At 41.2% G+C, this 16,801-nt stretch overlaps 1 protein-coding gene across 12 annotated transcripts in view; it reads left to right on the forward strand.

The window, feature by feature from the left end:
- Nucleotides 1-16,801, forward strand: part of ULK4 (unc-51 like kinase 4) — a 518,222-nt gene that overhangs the window by 92,573 nt on the left and 408,848 nt on the right. For all 12 annotated transcript variants that reach the window (XR_016394710.1, XM_089919133.1, XM_022563634.3 and 9 more), the window contains 2 exons: nucleotides 4,003-4,086; nucleotides 10,249-10,410. Coding sequence is in view for 11 of the 12 variants with exons in the window: in XM_089919133.1 (XP_089775259.1) it covers nucleotides 4,003-4,086; nucleotides 10,249-10,410 (246 nt within the window). In the remaining variant the exon portion in view is untranslated. The remainder of the gene's footprint in view (nucleotides 1-4,002; nucleotides 4,087-10,248; nucleotides 10,411-16,801) is intronic.

Genomic DNA, 16,801 nt, shown 5'->3' on the forward strand with positions numbered 1-16,801 from the left:
ATACCATAAACTGCACACGTTTAAAGATTAAAATTTGATCAGTGCTAATATATGTATACATCTGTGAAACCATCACCACAGTCAAGATAATGAAAATATCTATCGCCTCCAGAAGTTTTCTCAGCACCGTTTGTTACCCCTCCCTCCTGCCCCTCTCCCCACCCCCAGGCAACCGCTGATTGCCTTCTGTCATATAGACTAGTTTGCATTTTGTAGAGTCTTATATAAATGGAATAATGCAGAATCATATTTCTGTTTGTTTCTAAAAGTAGATCTAGAGAATCATTTCCCTTCGTTCTCACTTTAATTGGATGTAAGCTAGGCTGTTTTAATAAAGGGATGATTCTGTGGCCATGACATTTGACCACATTTTATGATAGCAAACCAGAAAAGGAAGTTATGTCCCTGGACCCACACAAATCACTAATATTTCATGAGATGAGGCTGTTTGTGGCGTTGTCACTTAGCATATAGGTAAACCTTAACATCTCAGGTCAGTGCTGACGTAGTGAGACTGACCTGAAGTGATATATGTATACGCACACACACGTACGTACATACATGCATATCGTATATAATGTAGACACCTAAGTCCTGTCCTTTTGATTTTCTGGTAACACCCTAAGGTTATAAGCATGAGAACAGAAGACCAGACTGTGATTCTGACGAGGATATTATGAGGCAGCACATTTATAGTTTACGTATTTTTTTTTCTGACTTTTGTCAAGGATACATATCACATTGAGGCCAGGTATTCTTATATTTTGTCCTTTTTGTCCAGCCCATAATCATTTCCAGATGATCTCCTTGCTTCACTCTTGTGTCCATTGAAGTCTTCCCCAGACATCAGCCAGAGTGAGCCTGTTAAACCCATGAGACTCTGCCGTTGTCACTCCTCAGAGCCCTCCCATGCTTCCTGTCTTCCCGGTTGTCACAGCTAAATCTCCAGTTACCTTCTGGGCTCTTGTGAGCTGCCTCCCCAGTCCGCATATGACCTCTGCCCTCACGACCCTCTTACTTGTTTCCTCCTCCCAGGCGCACTGCCCTCCCCACAGTTCCCTGAAACCCTTTGTACCCTGATCCTGCCTCCACACCTTTGCATTTGCTGTTCCTCTTGCTTGCATTGTTTTCCCCCTAGATGTTTACAGTTTCTCTCTGCTCACGTGGATCCCTGCAGAGAGCCTTCTCCTGGCCCTGAGCAATGTGAGATGGAGCCTCTCTGACTACAGTCTTCCTCTAACCCCTTAGCCTGCTGTGCTTTTCTTCCTTTTTTTTTTTTTAACTAAAAAAGTTTTGTTGAGGTATAGTTGATGTACAATGTTGTGTTTAATTTCTGCTGTACAGCAAAGTGACTCAGTTTTTTTAATATATATATATATTCTTTTTAATATTCTTTTCCATTATGGTTTATAACAGGATATTGAATATAGTTCCCTGTGCTATACAGTAGGACCTTGTTTATCCATTGCTATGCTTTTCTTTATAGCGCTCATCACTATCTTGACTTTATTTTGTTTAATTAAAAAAAAACTTTGTCCCCCACTAAATACCATTAAGACAGAACGTTTATCTTTCTTGCTCACAGCTGTGTGGCTATTGTTTAGAAGAGTTCCTGGCACACAGTAGGTGCTTTTTTCCACTCATGAACTGCACCAAGGCCAATGGGACTGGAGGGGAATGAGCAGGAAGCAGGGCTGCAGAGACTGGCAGGGACGTGACCATGGAGGGCTCCTCGGCCAAGTCGGATGCCTGGGTCTTCATCCTGAGAGCAAGGGGAAGCCGATAAAGTTTTAAGAAGGGTAAGCGTGTCATCTGATTTAAGTGCCACAAAGATGACTGCTTTATAAGTGGAGAATAGATTGGAGGATGGTAAGAGAGGCTTCTGGATCCTAACGGACAGTAAGTGAAGCAGGAGCAAACTTAGGAGAGGAGTGGGCATTTCAGAAAAGAGAATGTCGATAGGGCTGAATGTCCAAGAAAGAGGACCACAGAGTCCCCTGGCTTGAGTGACACGAAAGTCACCGGTAACCCAAAAAGAGCTGTTTCGTGTATTTATTTATTTAATGTGGAGTGAGTGAGGCCGAAGAAGTCAGACGGCAGCGTGTTGAGGATTTAGGGGGAGGTGAGGACACTTGAGGAAGTGAACGTAAAGCTTAGGATGGTTGTGGGAAAGAGCGGAGGGGCGAGGGGCTGTTGTGAGAATGGGAGACAACAGGGGGCCAGATCAAGCTGGCGGAATAGAAGGACGTGGAGCTCACCTTCTCCCACAAAGACATCAAAAATACACCTCCAGGGGACTTCCACTGCCGGGGGCACGGGTTTGATCCCTGGTCGGGGAACTAAGATCTCACATGCCACGTGGCCCAGCCAAAAAAAAAAAGAAAAACATCTACATGTAGTTCTCACAGCACATCTGAAAATGGGAGATGACAGTGAGTCTGTTCTAGTGGAAATGGAAGGGGTCCCGTGGAGATAGGGCATCGAGCACTTAGGAGAAATAAGGGATGGTCCAGACCCTAGTGACCCTGAAGAAAGCAGGGTGGGAATGGGCTTGTGAGCCCACGTGGAAGGGGTGGAGGAGCCTGTCCTGCTGTAACCACTGGGTATGAGCGGCAGCTCGCTGCAGGTGGAGGTGAGGTCGTAGTTCCTCTCTCATCACTTCCATGGTCTCCGCGGAGGAGGAAAAGTAGGTGAAGTGATGGCAGGGCCGCGGGATTGAAGTACTGTGGTCCTTTAGGAGAGGGAATTGGTCAGAGAGAGAGATGGGCCTGGAGAGTGACGTGGAAGGTCCCTGGGCTTACTGATCCTAGGTCCTTTGTGGACTCTGTGTTCTTGGTGTCACCCTTCCAAGAGCCCAGCTGTCTGAGCGCAGGCCTGGAGAAAACAAGCCACTGGCTCCCTCTAAGGTCGAGTTTCCCCGGGCCCAGGACAAGGGCACTCCAGAGGGTGAGGTCATTCAGGCCTTTGGCAAGAGTGATTAAATGATAGACCAGGAATCTAAATGGCTGTCAGGGAGGGTTGGGGATAGACTGGGGGGATGAGAAGGGGTGGGGGAGGGGAGACGGGGAGCAGAGCCCAGTGACGTTAAGGAGAGGCTGTGGTGGACCTCTTGAATAAATGAGCTGGAAGGGAGGAAAGTTGTGTTTGGAAGTTGAATTGGGTGCTGAATTCGCGATTTTTGGGCTGGAGCAGCTCTGGATGGTAATGTCTAGATTATGACCCTATGTGCAATTCCATGATTAAGGGTACAGTTTTAATGGGTCACAATTCTCATCATGGGTATTAAATACTTTTGGATCAGTAAGGTACCAGTTCTAACATTTGGACAATCTTAAAGAAACATTCTAAGCAGAGCTGAATTTCTTCTGCTATAAAAAGATTATTGTTTTTCACCTTTCTCTGTGGCCCCTGGTTTAGTTTGTGATTTCATTTGATAGGTTCCAGGAGTGTTCTAGCGGTTAGCTCTCTAATTTGCTTCTTCTGTGAAAGAATTTTCCCTGATGTCATTAAAATCAGCGTACCCGCTAATCATAATTGCTGACTTTTATTGAGCTTTGTCTTGCTAGGTAGCATCCTGAGTTTTACTAGTTCCTATGGATTATCCGGAGATATTACTCAAAGCTGTGTGCTCTGTGCTTTCAAATCGTTACAGATAATGTCATACCTTTTAGGTAGGAGTAGCTGTATCATCACCTACAGTTATCAGTGGAATGGTTTCTCTGTCGACCAGGTCATACTGTCATTTCTTAGTTCTTTCCATCTAGCTACTGCTGAGGGGATCTTATCAACATCATATACAACATAATGAGAAACAGAAGAAATACCTTGTATGTACAGTGCAGTAAAAGACCCCTCATCAGGTCATAATTGTCAGACTGTACTTTCAATAGAATGTTAAGAAGTTTTAGGTAGTTTGTATATATGAAACCGAGCCTTTTTCTTGAAAGGGTTAATATCTTTTGTGCTATTAGCTTCACTGCCTTTCCTTCCACTTCATTTTAGGAAGAAAAAAAAAAGGAGCCCCGAGAATGCTGGGCTGTTCCCTCGGCTGCATACACGGTGCTAATGAGGTGCCTTCGGGAAGGGGTAAGCCCCCTTTGTTGTCCTCTGTAGACGCTTGCAATTGTAATAACCCTTCAGGCACTGTGTGAGGATTGTAGCCTGCAGCAGTGCAGGAGCCTGTCAACCAAGCACTGTATTGCTCCTGAATTTAAGTAATGCCGACAAGCCACTGTGAGCCAGGGACCTACAGTGGATCAAGTGTAAAAACGAACTAACTCTCATTCACTTGTTTAAATGTCTTGCTTTTTAAGAGGTGATAGCAAATATAAACAACCTAACTAGTTCTCAATAACATATACTTAATCCTCCCCTCTCTTTTAAAGTTATCAATACAACAGTTTAACAGGCAAGGTGTATGCAGAGAATTTTCTGCGAACCTCAACATCCCTGTGATTATCTTGTCAGGTTGCCATTTTGTGGTTCAGAAACGGGGAAGCTGCCACTAGTATCTGTTGATTTTAATATTAAGTAGTAATTATTATGTGATGTGGGTTTTTTTTTTTTTTCAATTTATTCACATCCCTTCTCATGCTATTGTTAATGGCTGAAAACCAGCCAGCTGGCCAAACAACCAACCTGAATACGTAGCTCCTGTGTGTAATTGTGTAGAGGATTTAGTAACTGACCTAGAAGGTTGGCATTTTTCTGTTTGCTTTAAACCTTGACATTGTTTCACCCAAGGCAGAGCCATAAGCTAAAAACATTCCTTAAGGAATGAAAAAAACACATGTCAGAATAAACATCTTTCTTTTGAGTTCATTACTTCATGCGTTATATGGTAATGGAATGATGTCCCAAGTGTAGAAAAATCTCTGCAAGGTTTTCCCCTGGTGATCCAGAAAGGAGGTGTGAACACTTACCCGCCTGTAGGGTTAACGATGTAGTCAGTTGTCACTGTGGGATGTGAATGAAGCCAGTGTTCTTTACTTTATCAACAATATGAGAATTAAGTTATTTTTATCTGTAGTCAAAAGACATGTTTGGATTTATCATTCAAGGCCTCAAGCTAGGCACACCTGGGGGCACATGGATGAAGAAGGTGGAATTTCTATTCATGCACAGATCCTACCTGTTGTGGGAGCTAAGATAAAAATATAAAGTGGAATCTGTCAAGTACATTCATGCAAAAGAATAAAATACAGGAGCTCAAAGGAGAAAGGAGTCTTCTAGAAATTTTTTAAATGGTGTAAAGAAATTTTAAAAACTTTGTGTCTTTAATTTATAAAACTTAGATTAATGCCTAGTAAAAGATGATCAATTCTAATCCATGAGGTGGTATCCTTTATTAAATATATCCTCCCCACCCCCTCCTGTGTTTTCATTGAGTACATACTGTAAAGAATAGAGTTTGAGGGCTTCCCTGGTGGCACAGTGGTTGAGAGTCCGCCTGCCGATGCAGGGGACACGGGTTCGTGCCCGGTGTGGGAGGATCCCACATGCCGCGGAGCGGCTGGGCCCGTGAGCCATGGCCGCTGAGCCTGCGCTCCGCAACGGGGAGGCCACAATGGTGAGAGGCCCGCGTACCGCAAAAAAAAAAAAAAAAAAAAAAAAAAGAATAGTGTTTGATATACATGTGCATTGTTAACAAATAATAACTGTAAAATAGCGATGTAGCTAATGATATAGTTAATGAATATACACACTTGCCTTTTGTCTTGGTATGTATGACAAGTCTTGTATACTTTTCATTAAGAGGGAGAAAAGTCCAGAACTCTCTAATTTATGAAAATTTTATATGTTTGAAAAGCATTTAAGTGTATGCTTTGGCAGCATGTACACTAATATTGTCCCTATTAAATAAATTCAGAGGTGATCATCATTTTAACAATGGTAATAGAGATGTGAGTCAAATGCCTTTGATCTTGTTACAGATGTAAACGCTCAGGTGGAAAGAGGGGAAGTATTTAGAGTGAGAGACTTAAGGTGGAACACGCAAAAAAAAAAAAAAGGAAGATTTGGTATAATTGTTTTAAAAAGAGTGTGGCAGTATAGAAGAAAAGGTACCCATGATGACACTGAGTCATCGTTTCAGAGTTGGGGCTGGCATTTCGGAGACCTTGAGCCGGGAGTCAGAGGATGTGGATTTCAGTCCCAGGTGTGCCACTCTTGAGTAGTTTGATACTGGCCAAGCCCTGGGGCCCCAGCTGATGTTTTGTATAAGGAAAGGTACCTGTGTTGGTTGATCTTCCACATGCTTCTGACTTGGGCCCTCTTTGACAGCTTTCCATTCCATTGCTTTGACCTACTGTAGACAATAGCAAAGAGCAGTTCTCCCCTTGGTATCATTGCTGTATTGATCTCAGGAATATTTGGCATTGAACTTAGATGGCATATGTTCTGTATGTGCATGGAATAGGGAGGCTGAGAAAGCTGGCTTTTCTTGAAGGTAGTTATTTTTATCTGGGTAGGTAGCAACCTACTGTACAGTGCGCACAGAAGCTGGAAATAGTACCTAGAGTGTTTCCACGTGTTTAGAGGAGATTAATTTATGCATTTGTATCTAATCAACCACCTGTTTTTTTTATAGCTTGCATAATAGTCTGTATATAATTATGGGTGCTGAACTGACACCTGGCATATGTTAAAATGTGAGGTTCAAAACATAAATGGTTGGCTTTATTATTCATTTCTGAACAATAGCTTATTAGATAATTTTGGTGTAACAAAATTCTTTTAAGAGGAAATTGAATTTTCAGTTTTAGTGCTTTTTAAAAAAGAAAACTATTGGTAAATTGCTTGTATTTAATTAGGAAAAGATGGGGCTTGAATTAGAATGTATAGAGGCGTTAGCCATTATATGTATTACCTTTGAAGTGTTTTTAGACACTAGTTAATGAAAATGAGAGAGAAGTTAAAATTCTTGATACTGGATAAAAGTGAAAATGTACAGCTGTATTTTCTGTTTTTGTAACTGTCACAGTTTAAGTTTAATCTTCCTAATAAAGAATGTGTGTGCCATCAACATTGGGTTCTCTGCGGGTACGCACAGTTCTCCTCGCCTTTATGTAGTGAAAGTGAGCAACACGTATGTGGAATAGGAATGATGCAGGGTTTCTTGTGTTTTTCCTTTTAATATCACTATTCATAATATTTGGAATGCTGTTATTAGTAGGACGCAATACTAAGTATGGAGTTACCTAATGTTTCTTGAAGCAAACCTTTGAGAATGGCACAAAGAAGCGATCCTGAGTTTGCACTGAGTAGGGAGTAGACCAGCTTCCAGAGACTTGGTGGGGTAAGAGGCACAAAGTATGGTATGTTCACTGCTAGGGTGAGAATTATACCTCCTCTTCTCCTGCAGCAGATAATCTTCAGGGGGAAGCTCCACAGGGTTCTACGATTTATATTGGTTCGGTTTCTCTGTAAGTTTTCATGTTCCTTTAACTGTTTTATCCCATTACATGCTTTGTAAACTTAACAAATTCTACACCTCTTTTGTTTCTTTCTCATTTAATACCTGCTTTTATGTTTTTTCTATTTATCTTTTTATTATCTAATGGTATTGTGTTTAGAGGGAGTGGTATATGTATGATTTTAAATCTTTGGTATTTGTGGATACTTCTCTCATGACTCAGTATGTATATGTACTTAGGGGGAAAGAAAGGTGAATTCTGCCATTGTTGGGTGATGTGCTTTTTTTCTTATAGTAGCTCAAGCTTGTTAATGTGATAGATAGATATAGATATAAATCTATGTTCATGCTGATTGTTTTTTGTCTTTTTTATCAGAGATAGGGATTTAAATTGTTTTTCAGCTTTATTGAAGTATGATTGACATAAAATTGTAAGATATTTGAAGTGTACAAAGTGATGATTTGATATATGCATACATTGTGAAAGGATTCCCCCACTGAGCTAACACATCAGTCGTCTCATATTTTGTCCCGTTAATCTTTTTTTGGGGTTGGGGTGAGAACATTTAAATTCTTCTCTTTTAGCAAGTTTCAATTATACTATATTGTGTTATCAACTAGAGTCACATTGTTTTACATTAGATCCCCAGACTTTATTCATCTTACAGGTGAAAATTTGTACCTTTTTACCAACGTGTCCCTATTTTCCTCACTTTAACCTTTGTTTTTTTTTTTAAGAATGTCCCTTTTCTTTCTTTCTTAAATTTACTTTTTAATATTTATTTATTTATTTTTACTTTTGGCTGCATTGGGTCTTTGTTGCTGTGTATGGACTTTCTCTAGTTGCGGCCAGCGGGGGCTACCCTTTGTTGTGGTGCTAGGACTTCTCATCGTGGTGTTAGGGCTTCTCATCGTGGTGGCTCCTCTTGTTGTGGAGCACAGGCTCTAGGCGCGTTGGCTTCAGTAGTCGTGTCTCGTGGGCTCTAGAGCGCAGGTTCAGTAGTTGTGGCACATGGGCTTAGTTGTTCCGTGGCATGTGGGATCTTCCGAGACCAGGGCTTGAACCCGTGTCCCCTGGTGGATTCTTAACCACTGTGCCACCAGGGAAGTCCCTTACCTTTGTTTTTTTTTTTTGTTTGTTTGTTTGTTTTTGCGGTACGCGGGCCTCTCGCCGCTGCGGCCTCTCCCGTTGCGGAGCACAGGCTCCGGACGCGCAGGCTCAGCAGCCACGGCCCACGGGCCCAGCCGCTCCGTGGCACGTGGGATCCTCCCGGACCGGGGCACGAACCCGCGTCCCCTGCATCGGCAGGCGGACTCTCAACCACTGCGCCACCAGGGAAGCCCTTTACCTTTGTTTTTGAAGGGTGTTATTGTTGGATATAGATTTATAGGTTGACAGTTATCTTTTTTCTTTTGGTACTTTAAAGATTGTTCCACTGTTTTCTGGTTTGCATTGTTTCTGATGAGAAGTCTCCTGTCATCCTTATTTTTGTTAGGTTATGTGTTAGATAATCTCTACATAATGTGTCTTTTTACTCTAGCTGCTTTTACAGATTTCTTCTTATTGCTGGTTTTTAGCAGTTCGATGATGATGTACCTTGGTGTGAGTTTTCTTTTTTCTACTTGAGGTTCATTGAGTTTCTTAGAGTGTGAATTATTAATTTTCATAAATTTGAAAAAATTTCAGCCAGTAGTTCTTCAAACAAATATTTTTTCTGCCTCCCTCTGCCCCCTTTTGGGATTCTCATTGCACATACATTAGGTTGTTTGAAGTTGTCCCACAGTTCACTGATGTTCCAATGCTTTTTTCTTTTTTACCCAGTCTTATTTCTTTCTGTGTTTATTTTGGATAGTTGTTTCTTTTTTTTATCTTTCTTCTTCTTTTTTTTTTTTTTTGCTAAGTGTTGTGTCTTCACTAATCTTCACTAATCATTGAGTCTGCAGAGTCTAATATGTTAATCCATTTCAGTGTATTTTTCATATAAGACATTATAATCTCTAGCCCTTGGATTTAGGTCATTTAAAATTTTCTATTTCTTTCCTTATGCTTCTTTCTTCTTTCTTTCTTCTTGAGTGTATGGACTGTATTTATAGTAGCCATTTAAATACTTTTTTCTTATTCTGTCACCTGTGTCATTTCCCTTAATTAAATTTTCTTTGTATGAGTCATATTTTCCTACTTTTTAGTGTGTGTGAACTTAATTGGATGTCAGACGTCATGATTTTTATGTTGGGCACTTTTGTTTCTTTATAGCCTTTTAAGTACTTTTGTGCTTTTTCTTGGACTCATTTAAGTTACCTGGAAACAGCTTGATCCTTTTTGAGACTTTTAAGCATTCTTAGAACAATCCAGAACAGCCTTTAGTGTAAGGGTTAATTTGGTCACACCACTGGTGCAGTCTCTTTCTTCGGGCTTTCCTTGATGCCCTGTATTCAGGTGGTCTTTAGCTTATTGGTACACTAATCATTTCCAGCCCTGAGTAATTTCTAAAGATTGTTCTGCATACTCCTTATGATTTTAAAATTATCTTCCAGTTTTTATGTTATGCTGTAAGCTATAATTGTGTATTTTCCAGATTATTTCAGCCTTTTTATTGAAATACGTGGAGAATTATGTTATGCTAGGTTTAGTGATTAACCAAATGTAATAGTTTTATAATAGCCTGAAAAAATGACCACACCTCCTAAAACACCTAACACATCCAGGGGCGCTCTTGGTATCAGGGCTTTATTTATAAAGCAGTGATTATGAAGAAATGATGTGTATATATTTCTCATCCTAAATAATACCTATTTAATTTTCTCATTGTTTTCTACTCCTTCTCTCTCTCTAGGAAGAACGTGTCGTGAATCACATGGCAGCAAAGATTATTGAAAATGTCTGCACTACCTTTTCCGCTCAGGCCCAGGGCTTTATTACAGGAGAAACTGGGCCTGTTTTATGGCACCTATTCAAACATTCTACCATTGATTCTCTTAGGATAACTGCAGTATCGGTAAGATGGAGCATCTTTTGGGGATATATTTGCGTGTATTTAAATACCAAGCTTGAAGAACTGTGCTAGATACAGAGTAAATTTCATTGGATAGGTAGAAATCTCAGAGTAACAGTTGGTGAGAACAGTAATTTGATTTTCTCCTGAAGCAGGAGGACTGTCAGGAAATTCCAGTAGGATCTTGTGTGACCATGAATTACAGTTTCAAGAACTATTTGGAGGTGATAGTGGAAAACCATGGCAGTGGTTAGGGTGCAGGATTTGGTTTGGTATATTTCTAGTGTCCCTTGACTTTTCCCGTTAGCTCCCTCTTTCACACTTAACGTTAAATGGGTTTATCATGTGGTTCAAATGAATTCATGTTAATGTTCAAGCATCTGTGATTTTGCAGTTTCTGTATTTTGATTGGTTGTCTACTGCTTTGCTTCCGTGGTTATAATGACTTGATGTAAAGGATAATTATGTATGAAGATGTGTTAACCTGGTTGTATCAATTTAATAGCCGGTTGAACAGACACAGGCCTTTCTCATATGATTTATTTATATATTCTTTTTGATCACCAGTCTTATCTGGACTCTCAACGTTATCTGGTACCCTCCCTGTATTTCTCTAGTCTCCTCATTCTTGTGCTTCTCACTGTGCCAATTTCAGACCTTATCCTCTTTCCTTAACCCTCCAATCCCATGTTTTCCCTCCTGCCTCCTCAGTAAATGGCTTCCCCCTCAGTAAATACTTCCCAGAGAAAAATGGAGACATCCAGCGGGAATTATCCCAGTGTCTTTCTTACACATCTTTGGACCTATTTGCATCCACAACTATCCTGCCTCAGTTCTTTCTCTCCTGTTACAGCTGACCAACTGTCCCTTCTCCTGTCAGAGACAAACATGTCCATGATTCTTCTATCTCTTCTTTTTTTGAGAATCTCAACTCAAATGGTTATTTTTGCTCTTTCCTAAATCTTTACCCTCTCCTTGTGTACTAGATCTTTCTAATCAGTGTTCAGGTATTCTTTACCACATTAAAAATAAAAAGACACACATAAAAACATATCCAGAGTTTCTTAGGAGGTACCTCCATCCCTCCTCCCCCCTCCCCCGCACCCCACCCCAGCCATACTTCTTTAAAGGGTTATTGCCACAAGCTTGCTCCTTTCTGGCCTGTTTTCTCTTCAACCCTATCTGGTATCTGTCCTAAAAACACTAGTGAACTTTCTCAAGCCATCTTTGAGTCACATCTTAAGGCATTCGTTTTAATCCTGGGCCTTTAATAAAGAAAAACCTTGCTTTAATTGGGTTTGTATTACCATTTTCATTTTTATGCTCAGCATGATTTCTTTTCTTGGCAGAGATTTTTTTCCACTTGTTCCCACCAAACTCTCATACCTTCTAGCTCTTTCTTCGTTTGACACATTAAGCTTCACTCTTTGATCTTGGGCTTTTTATATTTTGTTCTTAGTGTTCATCTAATTTATTAATTTTTCACTGTAATTTTTCCGATTTCCTCCAAAATGTCTCTTCTTTTCTGCTCCAGGATCATGTTCAGTATCATATGTTATATATTCTTTTCATATTTCTTTAGTCTCCTTCAGTTTGAAACAATTCCCCAGTATTTCTGGGAACTTCATGTCATTTACAGGTTTAAAGGACACAGGGCTTGTATTTTGTAGGGCAAGGCTCGACTTGGGTCTATATAGTGTTTTCCCATTAAACCTCCTTAACATCATTGAGGACCCTTACCTGTAGCATATGCCTCTGTGATCGTTGCCATATGATGACCATCTGTTTCATTCCTTTTATATCAGAGATTGGCAAATACTTTCTATAAAGGGCCAGATGATATGTATCTTGAGCTTTGATGGCCACATATGGTCTGTGTTCCATATTTGTTTGTTTTCTTTAACACTTTAAAAATGTAAAAACCATTGTACATTGTTCTCATGAGCTGTACAAAATCAGGCCTTTGGTATTGGTTGGAATTCTATTTTAAAGAAGCTCTTTCCCTTCTCCCACACGTATGTGTGTATTTATATCCTTATGATCATGGATACCTTTTTTTTTTTTTTTTTTTTTTTTTTGTGGTACGCGGGCCTCTCACTGCTGTGGCCTCTACCGTTGCGGAGCACAGGCTCCGGATGCGCAGGCTCAGCGGCCATGGCTCACGGGCCCAGCCACTCGGCGGCATGTGGGATCTTCCCGGACTGGGGCATGAACCCGTGTCCCCTGCATCGGCAGGCAGACTCCCAACCACTGCACCACCAGGGAAGCCCCATGGATACCTATTTTATTCAAAGAATTGTAATGTGATACTACTATTACCACTATTATTATTTATTGTTTGGATGCTCAGATCATCCTAGAAGCCTTACAAGCTGGCTTTTGTGTCCCATTGACCTATTTCTTTTTTTAAAAAATAAATTTATTTATTTATTTTATTTTTGCTGCATTGGGTCTTCGTTGCTGTGCGCGGGGTTTCTCTAGTTGCAGCCAGCAGGGGCTACTCTTCATTGTGGTGCGCAGGCTTCTTATTGAGGTGGCTTCACTTGTTGTGGAGCATGGGCTCTGGGCACACAGGCTTCAGTAGTTGTGGCCTACAGGCTCAGCAGTTGTGGCACACGGGCTTAGTTGCTCCACGGCATGTGAGATCTTCCTGGACCAGGGCTCGAACCCGTGTTCTCTTCATTGGCAGGTGGATTTTTAACCACTGTGCCACCAGGGAAGCCCCCATTGACCTATTTCTATCATTGATCACTTCCTTACTTTCTGACACCATGCAGTTTCTGGGCTACTTTTGTACTTGCTCTGCCAGCCCTGGAACCAATCATTTCTCCAAGGGACCTTTGGTATTTAGAAACCACGATCAGAGTGCTGTGCTTATTGCTATGGGGTGTTATTGTTTTCAGGCCTTCTTAGTATTCAGAGCTAGAAAAAAGTATATGTACTCATAATACACACGCATATAGAATTGTTCTTATATCTATCATTGTGGGTATTTGGAACAAAACTCATGCATTCATATTGATACTTCCAATTTGAATCCCATACTTAGGATTCTTTTCAGCCTTCCCATTTTCTGTGTTTGTAAATCTAATCTCATGCAGAAACCTGGTTTCAGTTATTCTCAGTATATTTACTGATCTGTTCAATCAGTTAATTTATTCATTCAGCATAACAGACTCCATCCACTCTGGCCGCTGCCTCTATGTCATTCCCTTTCTCCCGTGTCACTGCCGAGTGTGTCCTGAGCCACTTGTGCTCAGTGCTCCCATTCCCCTCTGACCTCTTTCCTCAGAATCTGATGTATTGCCCTTGGGAGGGGAAGGTAAGGGAAGATAGACTAAGGAAAACAAAGGGTTAGGTATCATTTTTGATGCTTTATCTTCCCTAATTCCTTCCCCTTCGCTGTTTACATCCAGCCAGTCGACCTGTCCTCTGACTCTAATTCATAGATACTGCTCAGATCTGTCTGCCTCTCTCTGCAGCTCTGCTGCTGCCTCCATGATCCAGGCCACCACCATCTCTCACTGAGACCAGTGGAGTGGCCTTAACTGGTCTCCCACGGCCAGTTTGCTGCTCCACTAGTTCCATTTTCCATACAGGGTGAACTTCATAAAATCACATCTCCTCTTCTTACTGCTCTGCTAAAACTTTTCAGCATCTTAAAATTTTTTTTTAAAGGACGATAATACTAGATAAATACTACAGAGTACTAGGTAGAAGTTAAGAATTGGCAAGTGCTTTGAGTTTCAGGATAAAATTTAATGTTTAAAGCAATTAGCACATTTTGTGGGGTAAATTAGTTATGCTAGCTTATTTTACTGTAATCCCTTATAGATTGTAAACTCCTGGAAAGCCAGGACTGTGTTTTGTTCATCTTCCTATCAGTTTGAAGCCAGGTCTTTGGTTGCAGGTTTGGACTTTCCCTGCAAAGGTTGATATGGAGCCTCTTGTCTCACGTCATGAGTGGAGGGCAGGAGGTTGATAACATTAAACGTTCTTCTTTACTTGGGCTACAAGGGGAAATAGGCCACAGAGGTCCCGCTAATAATAGAATGGGGAATACAGTATGAGATCATTGTTTGGGGGGATCCTAAAACAAAGTTATTCTAACATCATAATCTTAAGAAAATTTCACCTGCCTTAAGAAGATTCATTAAAGGTTGAGGATATAGAAACTGAAAATACGCATCCTGACGACACTTTACACAGATTCCTAGAGGGATGACAGTTGAATTTTCCCCAGCACGTCCTACAGAGCTGAACTTCTTTTTTGGTTTCTTTTCCGATAACAACCTCTCAGGAATGTGCTCTGGAGGTTAACGTACCCATTTAGTGATAAAGATCAGAATTCTTCACATGACTTTCAAGATGTTGGGTGATTTTTGCCTCTGCCTACCTCTTTTGTCACATCTCCTAACACTCATTCCCTCACTTACTGTGCTTCAATGACACACATGTTCTGATATTTTCAAGAATTTCCAAGCACTCTTCGGCCTCAGGACTTTTCCCCTTGCTATTCCCTGTGCCCAGGATGCCTTCCTCCGGCTTTTCACATGGCCGATTCTTCATCTTCTAGTTCTCAGCTTAAATGTTACTTCTTTCATCAGGATGTTTCTTGCCCCTCGAGTCTCTTTGTATTTTCTGTCATAGCAGTCAACACAGCTGTATTTATGCAACCTATGTATGCACATCATCATACATTCTGTTAGGAGGTCAGTTCTAGGAAGGCAGGGACCCTGTTGCCGTTGTTCCCTCCTGAACACGTGTGGTAGGTGCCCGGTGTATATCCGTTGACTTGATGGCTGCAAGAGCAAGGCTGGAGGATGGTGTCATCAGTGCTGAGTCACCATCTTGCTCCTTGTTCCACGTGTTAACAGTCTGTGCCTCCTGCCCGTGTCACTGATTTTCTGACCCGTTTCTCCTCGTCATCTCTTGGCCCCATAGAGTCCCCCTGGACCAGTGTGATGCAGATGAGCAGCATTAACATCACCTGGGAACTTGTTAGAAACACAGGTTTCTGGACCCTGACCCAGACCTGCTGACTCAGAATCTCTGCGGGGAGAGGCCCAGTAATCTGCATTCTGACAAGCCCCCAGGTGCTTCTAATGCCTGCTGAAGTTCGAGAACCAGTGCCCTAGACCTTGGAGCTCTTGAAGAACACTGGCCTGGCTTGGAGTGAAAGATGGCTAATTAATCCTTCCCGCTCAGGAGTGGTGGCATCCATTGCTTAGGGATTAGTTGTCGAAGGGAGCGGACCTGACTTGGGAAGTGTATTGAATGCATAAAAGGGTTCCTAGAATTATTAGGATTACAGGGAATCTCTGTATGAGCCACAGTGGGAACGAGAGAAACCTTTAGAGTTAGATTGAGTAGAATGGCTCCTATGAGGGAGGTTGCTGGGCTAATTAGAATTACTGAAGTGCTGAGAGGAAAGGTGACAAAGTGAAGAGTTTTTTGGGGCAGTGGTTCTCGCTGGGGTTGGAGGGGAGCTTTTCAACAACACTGACTGCTTCCTCCTCTCTCTCCGCCCCCTGCCCCTGTTCTGATGTGTCTTAAGATCTCAGAGCAGGTGAGAGTGTGTCTAGTTTGAAAAAGTTCCCAATGTAATTTTCATATGACATGAAAAAATCATTCAAAAGACAGAAAAGAAATGATTCTTAGACTTACTCCATGGTGACTGTGTTCATGTTTCTAATAGATATGCCGCCTTCAGTTTTGAATTAATCTCTTTCTTAGACATTGCTTTTAATAAATAGATGGTCACAGATTCTGGAGGTAACACAGTGTCCTTTTGGAGGCAAATTTTGAAGTGAATTTTGAACTGGAAGTGTACTTTCCAGTTTTAAAATGTAGTCTCAAGCTCTATTTTATTAAGTAAATATTTCAAAACCTAATCACTGAAGATCTATGTTGAGATTTGATTTTTTTTTTGATTTGGAAAATACAAGCCCTCATGTGCTCTTAAGCTTCTGTGAGCTTTCAACTGTGTTTGATATCCAGAAGTGACGGGTTAAAAGTTATTTGCTGCATGAGCTCTTCAAAATGGAAGGTAGGTTAGGCTTTTGAGCAGCTTTCTGTAGAGGAGAACTTCCAGTTGCCCTCATATTGCTTTGAATACACTTAGAAGCAGTCTGGACAAATCTTGTATCAAGAAACATCCCCATTATGATTGCGTAGGGATTTTATATCAATAGGAAGTCAGTTTTGCTGTGAAAGCCTCTCTGAGAATTGTTACAGTGCTAATGAGACTTACTGTTCATTGTCTCGAAGCCAGTTTAAGGGAGACCCCTAAATATCCTTGAAAAATTCTAATCGTAGCATGATCTTTAGGGGCTCTATTTAGACTGCTCTTATTTTTTTTAATCCAGGGATTGAATAATCTTTGAAATAATAC

The sequence above is a fragment of the Delphinapterus leucas genome, chromosome 10, assembly GCF_059928025.1.
Source record: "Delphinapterus leucas isolate spDelLeu-1000000601 "Yukka" chromosome 10, BTC_Dleu_Yukka2, whole genome shotgun sequence".
Lineage (NCBI taxonomy): Eukaryota > Metazoa > Chordata > Mammalia > Artiodactyla > Monodontidae > Delphinapterus > Delphinapterus leucas.